Raw genomic sequence first — 14,773 nt, 5'->3', positions numbered from 1 at the left:
GAGGGAACGACGGAGAGTGGAAGGGTCTCCCTGGACGGAAGGACGCCCTAACGGACGTCCCCAGAGGGTCGCTGGGGAGGACTACGACTTGCTTCCTCACGTGAGCCTCGGGCCTACCCTCCGGCTCCGACCCAGCGTCCTAGACTGGCTATGCCCAGCCAGGGTGACCCACCCCCGGAACCCTCCCAGCTGTGCCCATGCCCAGCACCGGCCGCGGGCGCGGGAGGCCCCAAGGGCACCAATTGTGGCCAGTGCACGGCCCAGGACGTGCTCCACAGCCCCCGCCCCTCGCACGCTCGGCCCGCGTCCCGGGGTCGCTTACCTGAGTCGGCGGGGTCCTCCCGGAACCTTGGCCCGGCCGCGGCCACGGCGTCAGCAGCGGGCCCGGACGGCTTTCCCCAGCGCACCAACGCCGACGAGGCCTGGCGAGCTGTGGGCGGCGGGCCGGGAAGCGCGAGCAGGAGGACCTCCAGGCGGAACTCCAGAGGGGCGGGGTTGACTCGGGGGGAGGAGCCGGGCCTCTGTTTGGGGGCGCGGTTAGTCCGGAGGGGCGGGGCTGGGTCCGGGGAGGAGCCGGGAGGCAGGCTAGGGTCTTGGTCAGGCCGGTGGGGCGGGGCCGGCTTGGGAGAGCCTCCAGGCCGCCGTTTGGGGGCGTGGTCAGTCCGGGGGCGGGGCTGACGGGGTGGGGCCGCTCTGCCGCCAGGGGGCGCCGTGGGCCTCAGGAGGCCTGGCCCACCTGGCGCTCCCCGGCCCGCCCCGCCCCTCACCAAGTACCTGGCGCCGGTGTCGGTCCCCGACCCTCCCGTCCTCCTCAGAGGGCCCCCGCAGCCCCACGCCGGTCTCCGGATCCCGGGGCCCCTGCTCCGCGGTCCTCGGCCCCCAGCCACCCCACCGGACCCGTGACGGGACCCCCAACGCCGCCAGCCGCGCCCGCCGCGCTCCGGCCAGGAATCTCCGACTTCCGCCGTGGGGCCGGGCTGGTGTTCACGTCGTCATGCCCTCGCTCGGGGACCTGGTGCGCGACTGGCACCGGGGCGCGCAGGCCGTGGCGCGTGGGGACTGGGACTACGCCCTGCGCCTCTTCTCGAGCGTCCCGGAGCCGCCCGCCAGGATGAGCTTCAACGTGGGCTGCGTGCACCTGCTAGCCGGGGACCCGGAAGCCGCGCTGCGGGTGAGCCAGGGGCCCGACAGCCTGCGCCCCCGGGGTTGGTCGCAGAGACCCCACCCCTGGGGGACGCTGCCCTCTGGCCCTAGGAGGGTCGATGAGGGGTGGGATAAAGTCCCAGCTGCAGGGGTGAGCCCAGGACCCCTGCCCTTCCTCCCTGATGGCCACCTGAGGATGTCTCCCCAGGTCCGCCTCAGTGAACACCTAAGCAGGGGAGGCCTGTGTGGGCAGGGGACCCCAGCGGAGCTGAGTCAGGGCCGGGATGGGGGTGCAGGGCTCTGGCACTGCCTCCACTGTGTGGTGACCATGTGCCAGGCTCTGCAGTTTTGGGGAACGGCCGGGATGAACACTGGCTCAGGTGCTCTTGGCCGAGGTGCTAACCTACCCGCAAACAGGCTCGAAGCTGGATGGGGCTGGGAAGGGGCACCCAGGGTGTAGGTTTGGGCTGGGCCTTCTGCAGACACCTGTGGTGATGGCCAGGAGGTAAGGTCTCTGGTTGCTGCCCAAACCCCAGATCTGAGTGCTCACCTGTCTCCCACCCACTCCCCAAAGCAGAACCAAGAGCTGGGGGTACACATGGGCGCACACACACGTGCCTCCGCCGAGGGGCCGGCAAGGCCACTCTCCGCCCTTCAAGCCCCCAGGTTTATTACGGTGGTGCACGTTTCACGGGTGACAACAGAAAGCCAGCAGCACACCGAATCCCCCTTGGAAAGAGCCGGGCTCCCGCGTTGTTCAGGCCATCAGTGACAGCTGCTGAAAACGTGTTCAAGGGACCTACCCTGTCATTCTTCACATCTGTGTATGAATCTACAGTTATCTCAGCAGCAATGTCAGTGTTAAAATGTTATTCAACAAGGGGGGTGCGATCACTGGACACCATGGAATCAGCAGTGTGAGGCCAATCCAGTCACCACTTCCTCTAAACCATGATTTAACCAGAGGGAGGGGACAGAAGTTCTGCGCAGAGGGGTGTGAGTGTTAAATTCTCCTCCACCCTAACTGCAGACGGAGTAGCAGAGGCATGTGTTTTGGAAATTTTTTTAAAAGCAGATGGAATGGCTACAATTAATAAAACTGGTTGTCTCCGAGGACCTGGACAGGGTGAGAAGGGTGTAGCTGGGAATGCAATCTGTTGCCGTACGGAAGCTTCGATTTCGCTGCTCTGTGTGGCAGGACAACAGACGGGTTTCCCTAGAGCTGAGTGGCCACGTCAGTACTGTGTGCAAACCCTCAACCTCGGGTCAAACTCACTTCAACAAGCCCCCCACTTGGCCATGACACCGATCCAGTTGCCTGGATTTAACTTGATAGCTGCTGTATGCCCCCCTCTTGCTTGTGTTTAACTGGTGGCTGCTGTCCTCCTTAGGAACAGATGATGTCATCTCTGAGTCTAGTTTCGGGAAGAGCTGTGTTTTACACACATGTTAAGACTTTAGCGTTTTTGCTCTTTCTGATTCTAATAGATGAGAAGTGAGTCAATTTGTACGAACTACCAAAACTAGGATTTAAAAAAGACAAAAACCTTGCATAACTCCCCCCCCCCCCCGCCGAAGGTAACTATTATTAACGCGATGGAGTGTTTCCTTGTCCTCATGGTAAACAGGTTGGTTTGTGCTGCCACCGAACTGCCCCTGAGTGCATCACAGGGCACCTTGGGAGCCCAGGCGGCTTTGGGTTGTGGCCGTGACGCGTGCACCCAGCCTCAGACCCAGAGGCCCCCTGGGTGGGCGCGGGAGACCTTCTCCTGCAGGTGGCCATGATGGGGGCCAACACGATTCCTTGATCCATTGCTGGGCATCCGCCTGGACCGCATCTGTGACACAGGAGTGACGGGGTTACAGACCTGGGTGTTCCATGGGCATTTTTGTCCCCAGGCATTTGACCAGGCAGTGACCAAGGATGCCTGCATGGCTGTCGGCTTCTTCCAGCGAGGAGTGGCCAACTTCCAGCTGGGGAGGTGAGCACAGAAGTGCCCTGTTATTTCTCTGATGGCCCTTTGGCTCTGCAGAGCCCTTTCCTGTGTTCCTCTCTGCCCACGGGTCATCTCCTCTTACTCACCCTTCCTGGGCGGCCCCAGGGGAGCCCAGGAACAGGATGCTGTGGTCGTGTGGCGGCAGAAGCAGCGTAGGGCCACACCTTGACCCATGGCTCTTTACGGGGTTCAGGGGATCACAGAGTGCTTGCGCCGGCTTCCCCTCCTTTGCTCCTACATCCCTGCTGTAGCCGGGACAGCGCGATTATACCCGTTCTGCCCACGTGGAAACCGAGGGCAGGGCTGGAGGAATGGTGCGTCCCAGGACATGGAAGTGATGGGGGTCCTCCCTAGCCACCCGGCCCTCGGCGCCCGGCCCTTCCCAGAGAAGAGATCCGGGCTGCAGGACAGGCCCGGCCCCCACAGAAGGTCCCACTGGGGGCAGGTGGGCTCTGGGGGAGACCTCCTCTTCTCATGGACCCAGGAGCCTTCCTGGGGGCAATGGGGATTCTGGTGGGGGCTGGGGAGCTTCCAGCGGGGCTCTGCATGGGGAGGCCCGTGGGGTGGGGCCCGAGAAGCAGGCAGGACACTCCCAGGGCACTCTGCACACCAAGGTTTGGGAGAGGGTCTGGGGTACGCTCCCCTCGCAGGGGAGCGAGGCGCCCAGAGGACAGAGCTGGAGCCCCACGTGCTGCTCAGCCCGTCTGTGTGTGGACCCCCTGTGTTGAGACCTGGGTGACCACCACGGCCTCCACCACTGCAGCAGGAGCTGGGGCAACGTGGGGCTGGGCGAAGCTCCGCCCCCTGCCCTCTGGCAGCTGAGGGCCTCCACGCCAGGCTCCCCTGCCGCCCACAGGTCCCGGGAGGCCCTGTCCGACTTCCAGCGGACCCTGGCACAGCTGAGGGGCAACGCCGCCATCGACTACACCCAGCTGGGCCTGCGGTTCAAGCTGCAGGCCTGGGAGGTGGGCGTGCGGGGAGCGGGACGCGGCTGGGTGCTGGGGGTGCTGTCTGTGGGCAGGCGGCCCAGGTGGTCCTTCCAGGCCGCTCGTCCTGAAGACCCCATCCTCCGGGTCCCGCTGTCTTGTCACTGTCACAGCTGGGGCCGTGTTGACTCAGGTGCTCCCTCTGGCCAGAGGGGCCCCCAAATCCCACCGGGGGGTGCAGGGGAGGGTCAGAGGTCAGCAAGAGGTGACAGTCTGGGCGGGGGCTGGGCCGAAGCAGGCCTGGCTGTGGGCCCCTGGCATCCCCGCCCTGGGGTTCTCGCTTGGCGCCGTTCCTGGCCTCCTGGGGCGGGGTGGGCACTGATGGAGGGGCTTAGGAGGAGCGCCCATGCGCTCCCAGAAACGTGCTGCCTCGGAGCCCCTGGGAACCAGCCGTGTCCCAGTAAGCCAGCCGCGGGGGACGTCCCGCCGGGGTGGCCCCGGCCCAGGGCACCGTGTGCCAGGCGGGCTGTGGGAGTCGGCCGGCCGTGACCCCAGCAGGCCATGTGACAGCAGCTCTGGGAGCACCGTGTCCCCGCGGAGTGCGGGGACAGAGGCTGCCGCGGGTGAGCGATCCGCACCCTCCGCCCTCGTGGCCACTTGCTGCTGTTTCCCAGCACATCCAGCCCAAAACGTCCTTCCACACGGGGGGAGGGGCGGGCGGAGAGAGGCCTTCCTCAGACAGCACCCCAGACTCCTGGGGGCTCAGTAAGCAGGGCAGCACGGGGAGGAGGGGGTCAGGCCAAATGCAGGACGGGGCTGCGAAGGCCGAGAGGCTGCTTCCAGAGATGCGAGGTCCGCCTGACATTCAGAGCAGAGAAGCAGGGAGGGCTGATCCGCTCCGGCTGGGGGTCTGTGGAATGAGGCCTGCGGGGCAGAGCCGGCCCCGGGGCAGAGCCAGGTGTGGGACCAGGCGGTGGGGCTGGGGGCAGAGCTGGTGGGGGTGGGGCTGGGGGGCATCCTGGGCCTGCCGTCACCCCCGCCTCACTCTCAGGTGCTCTTCAGCGTGGCTGCAGTGCAGAGCCAGCTGGGGCTCTGGGCGGAGGCCACCCACAGCCTAGAGGAAGCCATCTCCAAGGGGCCGGAAGGGGCCCGCGGTGACCTGGACATCGCCCTGGGCCAAGTGGAGGTGAGGGGTAGGTGCGGGAGTAGGTGAGGGGCAGGTGGGAGGTAGGTGAGGGGGCAGGTGAGGGGCAGGTGGGAGGTAGGTGAGCGGCAGGTGAGGGGCAGGTGAGGGGGCAGGTGAGGGGTAGGTGAGGGAGTAGGTGAGGGGCAGGTGCGGGGCAGGTGAGGGGAGGTGAGGGGGCAGGTGAGGGGCAGGTGGGGGGAGGTGAGGGGGCAGGTGAGGGGCAGGTGAGGGGCAGGTGGGGGGCAGGTGAGGGGGCAGGTGGGAGGTAGGTGAGGGGGCAGGTGAGGGGAGGTGAGGGGGCAGGTGAGGGAGAAGGTGGGGGAGGTAAGGGGGCAGGTGAGGGGCAGGTGGGGGGAGGTGAGGGGGCAGGTGAGGGGCAGGTGGGAGGTAGGTGAGGGGCAGTTGGGGGGAGGTGAGGGGCAGGTGAGGGGCAGGTGAGGGGGCAGGTGAGGGGTAGGTGCGGGAGTAGGTGAGGGGCAGGTGGGAGGTAGGTGAGGGGGCAGGTGAGGGGCAGGTGGGAGGTAGGTGAGCGGCAGGTGAGGGGCAGGTGAGGGGGCAGGTGAGGGGTAGGTGAGGGAGTAGGTGAGGGGCAGGTGCGGGGCAGGTGAGGGGAGGTGAGGGGGCAGGTGAGGGGCAGGTGGGGGGAGGTGAGGGGGCAGGTGAGGGGCAGGTGAGGGGCAGGTGGGGGGCAGGTGAGGGGGCAGGTGGGAGGTAGGTGAGGGGGCAGGTGAGGGGAGGTGAGGGGGCAGGTGAGGGAGAAGGTGGGGGAGGTAAGGGGGCAGGTGAGGGGCAGGTGGGGGGAGGTGAGGGGGCAGGTGAGGGGCAGGTGGGAGGTAGGTGAGGGGCAGTTGGGGGGAGGTGAGGGGCAGGTGAGGGGCAGGTGAGGGGGCAGGTGAGGGGAGGTGAGGAGAGGTGAGGGGGCAGGTGGGGGGCAGGTGAGAGGTGAGGGGGCAGGTGAGGGGCAGGTGCGGGGCAGGTGGGGGGCAGGTGAGGGGAGGTGAGGGGGCAGGTGGGGGGCAGATGAGGGGAAGTGAGGGGGCAGGTGAGGGGGCAGGCGGGGGGCAGGTGAGGGGAGGGGAGGGGGCAGGTGGGCAGGTGAGGGGCAGGTGAGGGGAGGTGAGGGGGTAGGTGAGGGGCATGTGAGGGGGCAGGTGGGGGCAGGTGAGGGGCAAGTGGGGGGAAGGTGAGGGCAGGTGAGGGGGAAGGTGGGGGGCAGGTGAGGGGATGTGAGGGGGCAGGTGAGGGGCAGGTGAGGGCAGGTGAGCAGAGCCAGACTCCTAAGCTGACTCAGGTGGCTTGCCCAGCCCATAGCCTGCAGTTTGGGGCTCACATCTGTCTGGCCCCCAAGACTGACTATATGAGCTGAAGAAACTTCTGGAGGGAGGCAGCCTATGTGCCCAGGTGTGGGCTGGACTTCCCATGGGCTATGGGAAGTAGGTGACAGGGCCAAGCCGTCCCTTCTGCTTTGAGGCTCCTGCAGCCTCAGGCCTGGCCCAGTGCTCAGGTCTGCATTGTCCGGACCCCCCTCCAGAAACAGGCCCCCCTGCAGCCTCGGCAGGTCCCCAGGGGTGAGGTCTTCCGGCCACACAGGCGGCACCTGGAGCACCTGGAGCCCATGGATTTCTTGGGCAAGGCCAAGGTAAGGGAGGGGTAGCTTCTCGCTTCTCAGGCCCCAGGGGCTCAGGGGCCAGCAGCACCCAGCAGGCCGCAGAGCGGCGGGCAGCCAGGCCCCTGCTGAGCTCACACCGTGTCCCGAGCTTCCAGGCTGAGTTCACAGGGACACCCGGGGTCATCAAGGCCTTGGTGGGTGGACAGAGGACACAAGGCTCCTGGGGCGGGCAGCAGTGTTTCCAAATGGGGCTCACAGATCTGGGTCTTGGAACCTGGCGGTGGAGCCCACCAGAAGCTGCTGAGGACCCCCAAGGTGGTGCCGACCCTGCCTACCTCCGCCTTCGACTCGCCCTTCTGGCCTCAGCATCTCCTGGGTTTTGTGTTTCTGTGTCCTCCCTGCATCTCTGCCTCAGAGAGCAAGACCCTGGGGAGGCCCGAGGCAGGCTGGCCTGGGCCACCTCTGCCCACCCTGGGTCAGGGCAGGGCAGCAAAGTCACAGGATGACGGGGAGCAGCTCGCCCCAAAGGCGGGAAAGGAGGCTCCCTGTGCACAAAGGAAGATGCACTCTGCTTTCCAGCTGGTGGCCCTCAGCCGGGCCTGACACCCCCCCGGTCACCCGAGGGCTAGGTGTCGTGCGTCTTTGCTGGAGGGCTGCGTGGAGGAGGGGGCTCTGAGCCGCATTAATCCATCAACTTGGAGTCCTGTTATCACAGGAGATGACTGCTTCTAAGAAACAAGAATATTTTAAAGGTTGTACGAAAAATAAGTTAAAATGATCAGCACAGATGTTTTCCTTCTTCAAACATATTTTTCCCACCTCCCTGCCCCCACCACGTGGTCCAACGTCTTTGGGCCAGGCTTGGGCAGCACCCCCCGTGCAGATGGGCGACTTCGGGGCTCAGAATGGGCAGCGAGGGCTGGGCACCCCTGACTCGGCCGGCCCCTTGCTGTCCCTCTGCAGGTGGTGGCCTCCGCCATCCCTGACGGCCCGCACGAGGATGCCCGGCCTCAGCAGCCACAGGTGGGTGGGCAGCCTTCCGGCCACCTGACTTCTCCTCTGACGTTTTGCAGGTGGGGCCTTCCAGACCCATTACTCTTAAGGATGCCTTAAACCCTCCCCGCGGGCTTCTCAATGTCCTTCTGATCTAAACGTGGGGGGCGTCCCATCCCGGGAGAGAGCCAGTGAAAACTGTGCAGCCTTGCCCCCCAGCCCCCGACGCTCCGTGGGGTCTGCATCCTGAGGAGGGGGGTCACTGTGTGCCCACAGGCTCTCTACGCACGTGGTGAAGCCAGGCCTGGGGCTGCCGAACGGTAGGAAGGGGCCGTGGCCCCCCACTCTTCTTCCCCTGTCGGCAGAGCCCCTTTGCAGGCCCAGCGTGGCCACTCCGGGCCAGGGGCCAGGTGGCTGTGTCCCCTTTCTGGACCAGCTGGAGCCCCGGGGCAGGGCGAGGGGTCCCGCCTTGCTCAGCCCTCCCTGTGCCCCCGTTTGTCCTGAGCCTGTTCTGCTCCTGGGGAAAGAGCCTGCCTGCCCCTCACTGAAGCTTTGCTCAGGCCTGGGGGTGGGCACCAGAGGCACCAGGGTGGGGTGCAGGCTGGGCTGCAGGCCGACGGGAGCAGCCCTGCCGGCCCCACCAGATGCAGCCTCACAGGTGGTGGTCCGACTGGGGTGCTGTTTGTTGCCAGCTCAGGGCTCTCCTAGGCCCACCTTTCATGGAGGACCTCGACCTCTGTGCTGGCTGGGTGAGGCCTGAGAACGAGGACCCCTCCCCCTTCCCTCCAGGGCCCGTGACACAGGCCCCCCCAGACCTGGTACCCGCTGTGGCCCCAGGACGCCCCTTGATGCGGAGACGGAGGTCAGCTCTGGCCAGGCTGGGCGGGCTGACCATGGCACACTGGTCACCAATGATGAGCAGGTGGGTGAGCGCGGGCAGGGCAGGCAGGGGCCGTAGTATTTGGAGGACCCCCGCCCCAGGCTGAGCTTCGGGACCAGCCACAGCTGGGCCCTGCAAGGGTCTCAGGGCAGGGCAGGTGGCCTCATCACCTGCTGGGGGATAGAGATTTGGCTTCCTCAGGCAGGCCAGGGACTTGGCGGGAGCCAGCCACAGTGACCGGACGCCATGGGTCAGGGACACACTGCTGCTCACATGTGCGTAGACAGGAGCCTGGGCGTCTGCTCCCCACCCTGGGCCCGGCAGAGGCCTGCAGCCCGTGCGTCATAGCCATGAGGCTCCCACCCCTCAGCTGGGGCCCCCGGCCTTCCTTCTTGGACATGGGACTCCCCGAGATGCCCCAGGCACTGGGTGAGGCCGAGGAAGGGAGGGGCACAGGGTTCTCCTGGGCAGGTGTGCCGGGCAGGTGTGCCTGGAGGCCGCCCAGCACAGAGAAGGTGGTTAAATTTCACATTCAGTTTATCAAAGGACTCAGTTTAAAACGAGACGGTCACTTCACTTCCTCTTTCACTGAAGTCCAGCTAACTCGGTGGACAGTTGGTGCCCTTGAAAGCCATCCATCACAGCTGTGCTTGATGAAACCTCGTGGCCCTGAGTTCACATACTGGGCGTTTGAGCACTTGACCCTCCTGACAGTGGGCAACAGCTTCCTAATTGCTTTAAACAGCTGACAAGTCTGATAAGAATCTAAACACTCCGTTTACAAACTTAGTCCAACTTTCAGATCCCACCTGAAATCAACATCTGAGTCAGCTGGTCGGTGTGGCCAGGACTGGGGCCCTCTGGGGTTTCTGCCGCCCCTCAGCACACCCACTGCTTAGGGTCCCAACAAGGGTGAAGTCCAGCGGGTCCCTGGCTTCGGTCCCCAGCCCCCAGGGTCACTGGGAACCCCAGCTGGAGCTGCCGCCTCCTGGTGGGCCAGGGGAAGACGGATTGGTGCCCACAGTGCAAGGTGGCCTGTCTGTAGTCTCCAGGCCTATAGGGACCTGGTTCATGCCCCGGATTCACCTCCAACGCCGTTAGATTTGTGGCTTCCTGCCTGGCCAGGCTGTCTTGCAGGCCATGCCCCTCACCGCTGGCTCTGCTTGGACAGTGTCTGGGCACCGCCCCCGACGAGCTCCAGGCCCAGGGAAAGCTACCTCCACCCTCAGGGCCCCACCCCGGCCTCAACCCCACCCCGGCCCGGCAGAGCCCCAGCCTGCGGCTTCCCTTGCAGAAGCCTCACGTGGAGCAAGTTGGCCAGTGGGTCCCTCCAGGTGAGGCGCCCTGAGCAGCTGGTAGTGGGAGGGCACTTTGTGGAGGGAGCCCCAGGCAGGTATCTGGGCGGGGCTGGGAGCAGCCTCTTTGTCCTCCAGGGAGGAAGCTGGTGGCCTTGGGGGTCCCGGTGGTGTCAGCATCTCCTCTACTCTGACATGTTCTACTCTGGGGGTCGGTAGCCACCGGAGTCCCTGACTCCTCCCCGCTCCACAGGGCTGCTGGTGGCTGGGGGGCTGGGCCCTGGCTCCTCTGAGGATCCTGCAGGCGCTGGGGTAAGAGGCACTGGCTCTCATAAGGGATGAGGGGCTCCAAGGCCAGACCCCATCCTCCGAATGCCTCTAGGGACCCCAGCTAAAGAAGCCTCACAAGTCCAGAGCCCCAGCCCCTCCCACCCTCCCGGTCCCTGCCCTGCCCCCTGGCCTGAAGCCCACCCTGCCAGTCCTGGGCACACAGATCTGGGGCCTTGGACCCAGGGTGTGGCTGCAGGGGGCCCCGAGTCCTTGGTGACCTTCACAGTGCAGTGCACCTTCACCCTGGCCCTGAGGGCCCCGAGAGGAGCTGACCTGTCCAGCCTGCGGGCCCTGATGAGCCAGGCCCTCCCTCCCCAGGCCCAGAGTGGGCAGCTCAGGTGAGCTGGAAAGCCGGGTGGGAGGGCTCCAAGTTGGGCACCTATTAGTCCCGGCCCCGGGAGAGGCTTTTGAGGTCAGAGGTCAGCACCCTCCCTAAAGCCCCTGCCCGCGCTGCCCACTCTGAGGCATCTCTTTGCAGTTACCGAGACCCCAGTGACAGCAGGGGCTGGGTGCCCCTCACCGGGGAGGAGGCACTGCAGAGGGCCTGGCGGGGCGCGGCTGCCGGCTCTGGGGAGCTGCGGCTACGGTGCCAGGTGAGCCGGGGCGGGAGGCGGCCCAGCGCGGGGATGTCCAGCCCTTCTCTCCGTGCCGAGCTTACCCTACAGCCCTCCCCGCTGCCGCAGGGAGTGGGCGGCCGGCCTGTCCTCTACCAGGTGGTGGCCCGGCACGGCTACTCCGCCCCGGGGCCCGAGGACCTGGCCCTGCAGCCCGGAGACACGGTGGACGTCTTGTGCGAAGGTAGAGCTAGCACTGCCCCCGCCCCCATCGCCCCGCCGGGGCCCCGGGGCGGACGCGGTGTCTGCGAGCAGATGTGGTGATGCCCTGACGCCCCCTGCAGTGGACCAGGCGTGGCTGGAGGGCCACTGTGACGGCCGCGTCGGGATTTTCCCCAAGTGCTTCGTGGTCCCGGCCGGCCGGCGCACATGAGGAGCTTGGCGCTAAGGAGTCCGTGGCAAGGAGGGTTTAATAAAGGCGATCTGCCCCCCAAGGTGTGGTCCGTCTTCTGGGCTTGGCCACTGAGGGGACCTGACTGAGGCTTCCGAGGGTGTGGGGTAGCCGCTCTGGGAAAAGCCCACAGAGCCTGTACACTGGCTCTGCCAGCTCCTGGAGAGGCCAGGGCCCGCTGCCGGCCCCTCCCAAAGAGCCGGCCCCCTCTACCTCCAGCAGTCACCCCTACCCCCAGGCTTGGCCTGGCCCTGAACCCGTAGGTCTGCAATCACACAGCCCTGAGGGCTGCAGGGGTCGCGATGGCCCAGCCCTCGTGCAACATGGGAAACCCGCTGGGGCGCCGGCACCTGAAGGCCATGGTCGGGGCCACGGTACAGCCTCCGTGGCCAGAATGACCCCAACGGCAAAAGGGGGCCATGTGACCACGGGGCCAGAGCCCACAGGGCGAGCCTTGGGGGTCGGGGCTCAGGAAGGCTCCGGCCAGCTCAGGCCTCTGCCTGCCAGCACCAGGTGGCAGCCAGCCTAGTCCCGGAGCCAGAGCTGCACCACAGTGGCCCCGAGAATGGCCGTGAGGGTCAGCACCAAAAAGATGACTCCGGCCACCCAGACGCCATAGCTCTGTGCCCGCCACTGGGCGGGCGCCTCGGCCGGGATCAGGCTGGTCAGGTTCAGCATGTAGCCCAGCGTCCAGCCGATGTCGGTGCCACCGGCCTGCGGGCCACATGGCCGGTCAGGCTGCAGGCAGCGGCCCGAAGCCCCAACCCCCTCTCGCCCTGAGCCGTCACCTGCTCGCGGAACTCGATGCCGCCCCAGGTCTCCTGGCTGAACCCGTAGCCCTCGAGCAGGAGTGTGAGGATGTACAGGCCCGAGGCACAGTAGTCGCGCAGCTGGCCGTCCTGCCCGGGCGAGCTCGCCTCCACCTGGGGGCCCGGGAGGCCAGGAGCCCCATGAGGCCTCACCTCCTGGGCCCCCAAGGCTGGCCCCCCTCGGAGGCGTGCCCCTGGGTCTCCTGCCTGGAGCCCCCCAGCCCCCCGGCCACACTGCCTGGGACGGGGTCCCCGCTCGGTGGAGTCTGCAGCCCAGGGAGCTGGGGCCCAGGTGGGGGGCGGGCGGCCCGCATCCACCCACCAGCTTCCAGGGCCTCTGGCAGAACTCCCAGATGGTGGCATTGGCCGTGGCCAGCGGCGGCCTGGAGGTGAGGTTCAGGAAGTGGAAGGTGTGGTAGAAGTTGGAGAAGGCCTGGGGGAGAGGGTGAAGTGCCCGGCAGGGCGCAAGGCGGGGGGCCCAGGATGAGCCAGGTTCCGCCCCGCCCCGCCCCGCCCCACCCCACCTGGGGTCCCAGGCTCCCCAAGGGCCCCCTGGGCTCGGGCCCTGGGGCCCCGAGGGGAAGCTTGGCCCTGAGGGCAGGCCGCGGGGGCTCACGTAGAACTGTCCCCGCACGGGGGGCTGGTAGACGCTGTCGAAGGCGCAGTCTCCTCGGCCGTCGCAGCTGGAGAAGTTGAAGAGACCCCGGATGGCGGCGACACAGGCCCCGGGGTTCCCCGTCCCCTCCACAGTGAGGTTCTGGCCGAGGTCTCGGGGGGCTGCGGCCTGGACGCAGGGCGACCCGTACAGGGGGGCCAGGGCCAGCGTGCCCCGGTAGCCGCTGTGGTAGCAGGGGTGTCGCACCAGGAGGCTCGGGCTGCTCTGCGGGGAGGGTGGGGGCACCTCTGAGCACCTGCCTGGCAGGGTGCCCCGCCCCCCTCCCGCAGAGCAGCCCACCTGCACCAGCCCGGCCAGGAGCCGGTTCAGCATCTGGTCACGCCCGAAGCAGAGGTAGCTGTGGGTGTAGACGCTGTGTTCTGTGCCAAAGAGGCGGAAGGTGGCCTGGGTGGTGGTGTCCAGGATGGGGCCCCCAGGCACAAAGGTGATCTGGGTGGAGGCCCCACCCATGTCCAGGGCGCCCACCAACGTCCCCTCCAGAGGCTGGATCCATTCTCCGGAGAAGGAGTACTGACCACAGACAGGGCGCACTGAGTCCTGGGGCCGCGATGACCCCCCGGGCGCCCCTCCCACCCTGGGGCCGGCCGCGATGACCCCCGGGCGCCCCTCCCACCCTGGGGCCGGCCGCGATGACCCCCGGGCGCCCCTCCCACCCTGGGGCCGGCCGCGATGACTCCCGGGTGCCCCTCCCACCCTGGGGCCGGCCGCGATGACCCCCGGGCGCCCCTCCCAGCCTGGCCGGCTGTGGCACCTGTACCAGCAGGCCCAGGACGTAGTTGATGGTGACCCAGCCTAAGGCCCCTTCGTCCTGCCCAGCCAGGAGCTCAGCGCCCCAGAAGGCCACGGGAGACCGGCTCAGGGCCTGGCTGACCGCTGCAAAGACGTCCTCCGCCTGAGAGCTGTTCTTCTGGCTGCGCGGAGAGGACAGGCCGCTGGAGCTGGCAGAAGCCACCCCTCCTCCATCCCGCCTGAGCAGGACCACAGCTCTCACACTGCACCCCAGGGACGCGTGCGGGCCCACGCCAGCCCCCGCACCTGAGCAGCCTCATGCCGCCTGTGGCCCCCAGGAACATGGGCGTTTGCTGACGCTTGGCCTTTGGGATCAGTGCCAGCGCCTCCTCCAGGCAGCCCTGCAGGCTCTCGCCAGCCTGTGCAGGGTCAGAGGCGTAGGAAGAGATGCCAGGCCCTGAAACACAACACCACAGGACAAGGCTCCAGGCCCGAAGGAAGCTGAGCTGAAAAGCAGCCCCCGAAGATGCATCATGACCCTCGGAGCCTGCGGACGGGACCGTATCTGGAAAAAGGGTCTTTGCAGATGTCATTAAGTTAGGGATCTTAAGAGGAGAGCACCCTGGATTCCCCAGGTGGGCCGTGAAACCAACGACTGGCCTCCTCACAAGAGACAGAAGAGGGAGATTTGAGACACACAGGGGAGAGGCCACGTGAAGTCCGAGGGAGAGGTTGGAGGGATGCCACGTCTGGAGCCCCAGGAGCTGGAAGGGTTTGTTTCGGGTCTCTGCGGGCTCAGGCAGGACAGATCCAGAGCCCTGGCCCAGCTCCCACTGACCGGCTGGGCACCCTGGGGCAACTCACTGAACCTCTCTGAGCCCCTTTTCTTTAGGCTGATTTGCTACAGCCCAGCTCCAGCCTGTGCCACTTCCCAAACCTCCACCCAGCTGGGAACCCCAGCCGGGCAGCGGCTGGCAGCTCCCAGCCCCCGTCCACCGCTGACGGAACTGCCCACTGACCTTTCGCCCGGCAGGCCAGGGCCTGGCTGACCACACCTGTGTCATTCTCCTTGTTTGCCAGCCACTGATACACAAAGAGTGATGTGTGGGAGGGCCCAGCGTCGAACACGATCCCGAACTGGGAGTGACACCAGGGTCAGGAGGGCATAGGGGCCGTCACGGCCCAGCCCAGCCTC

General features: G+C 66.7%; 3 protein-coding genes across 16 annotated transcripts in view; 1 reads left to right on the top strand and 2 right to left on the bottom strand.

Annotated features, from left to right (window-relative positions):
* EXD3 (exonuclease 3'-5' domain containing 3) overlaps positions 1–986 on the bottom strand; it is a 77,462-nt gene extending 76,476 nt beyond the window's left edge. For 2 of the 3 annotated variants that reach the window (XM_060153834.1, XM_060153835.1), the window contains exon 1: positions 323–986. The gene's annotated coding sequence lies outside the window, so the exon portion shown is untranslated. The remainder of the gene's footprint in view (positions 1–322) is intronic. The other variant, XM_060153837.1, reaches the window with a different exon arrangement.
* On the top strand, positions 612–11,407 carry NOXA1 (NADPH oxidase activator 1). 3 transcript variants are annotated; one of them, XM_060153845.1, is made up of 14 exons: positions 617–1,171; positions 3,043–3,125; positions 3,997–4,105; positions 5,118–5,252; positions 6,784–6,891; positions 7,825–7,884; positions 8,131–8,174; positions 8,644–8,776; positions 9,906–10,068; positions 10,283–10,341; positions 10,543–10,697; positions 10,824–10,952; positions 11,043–11,157; positions 11,258–11,407. In XM_060153845.1, the coding sequence occupies exons 1-14, from the start codon at positions 995–997 to the stop codon at positions 11,384–11,386; spliced, it is 1,599 nt and encodes a 532-aa protein (XP_060009828.1). In that variant the 5' UTR covers positions 617–994; the 3' UTR covers positions 11,387–11,407. The 3 variants fall into 3 exon arrangements, with proteins under 3 accessions (XP_060009826.1, XP_060009828.1, XP_060009827.1); XM_060153843.1 differs by lacking the exon at positions 8,131–8,174 and having other exon boundaries at positions 612–1,171; positions 8,547–8,776; positions 9,860–10,068; XM_060153844.1 differs by lacking the exon at positions 8,131–8,174 and having other exon boundaries at positions 8,547–8,776; positions 9,860–10,068; positions 10,838–10,952.
* LOC132523189 (NMDA receptor synaptonuclear signaling and neuronal migration factor) overlaps positions 1,762–14,773 on the bottom strand; it is a 40,916-nt gene continuing 27,904 nt past the window's right edge. For 5 of the 10 annotated variants that reach the window (XM_060153810.1, XM_060153809.1, XM_060153813.1 and 2 more), the window contains 5 exons: positions 14,598–14,715; positions 13,885–14,035; positions 13,601–13,760; positions 12,153–13,359; positions 10,926–12,078 (listed from right to left, as the gene is read on the bottom strand). In XM_060153810.1, coding sequence (XP_060009793.1) covers positions 11,636–12,078; positions 12,153–13,359; positions 13,601–13,760; positions 13,885–14,035; positions 14,598–14,715 — 2,079 coding nt within the window. In that variant the 3' untranslated portion in view covers positions 10,926–11,635. Of the gene's footprint in view, positions 3,118–7,196; positions 7,590–10,925; positions 12,079–12,152; positions 13,360–13,600; positions 13,761–13,884; positions 14,036–14,597; positions 14,716–14,773 lie in introns of those variants that run through there. The other 5 variants (XM_060153805.1, XM_060153807.1, XM_060153811.1 and 2 more) reach the window with 4 other exon arrangements.

This window comes from Lagenorhynchus albirostris, chromosome 7 (genome assembly GCF_949774975.1).
Source record: "Lagenorhynchus albirostris chromosome 7, mLagAlb1.1, whole genome shotgun sequence".
In the NCBI taxonomy this organism is placed as follows: Eukaryota; Metazoa; Chordata; class Mammalia; order Artiodactyla; family Delphinidae; genus Lagenorhynchus; species Lagenorhynchus albirostris.
The sequence above is the reverse complement of the archived record's forward strand: the minus strand, read 5'-3'. Positions and strand labels throughout refer to the sequence as shown.

Excerpts from the sequence above, each read along its gene's own strand:
- NOXA1 (XM_060153843.1), top strand. The coding sequence starts at position 995 with ATGCCCTCGCTCGGGGACCTGGTGCGCGACTGGCACCGGGGCGCGCAG. Across the intron at positions 3,126-3,996 it reads GCCAACTTCCAGCTGGGGAG|GTCCCGGGAGGCCCTGTCCG; the intron begins GTGAGCACAGAA and ends TGCCGCCCACAG. Across the intron at positions 7,885-8,546 it reads CCCGGCCTCAGCAGCCACAG|CTCAGGGCTCTCCTAGGCCC; the intron begins GTGGGTGGGCAG and ends GTTTGTTGCCAG.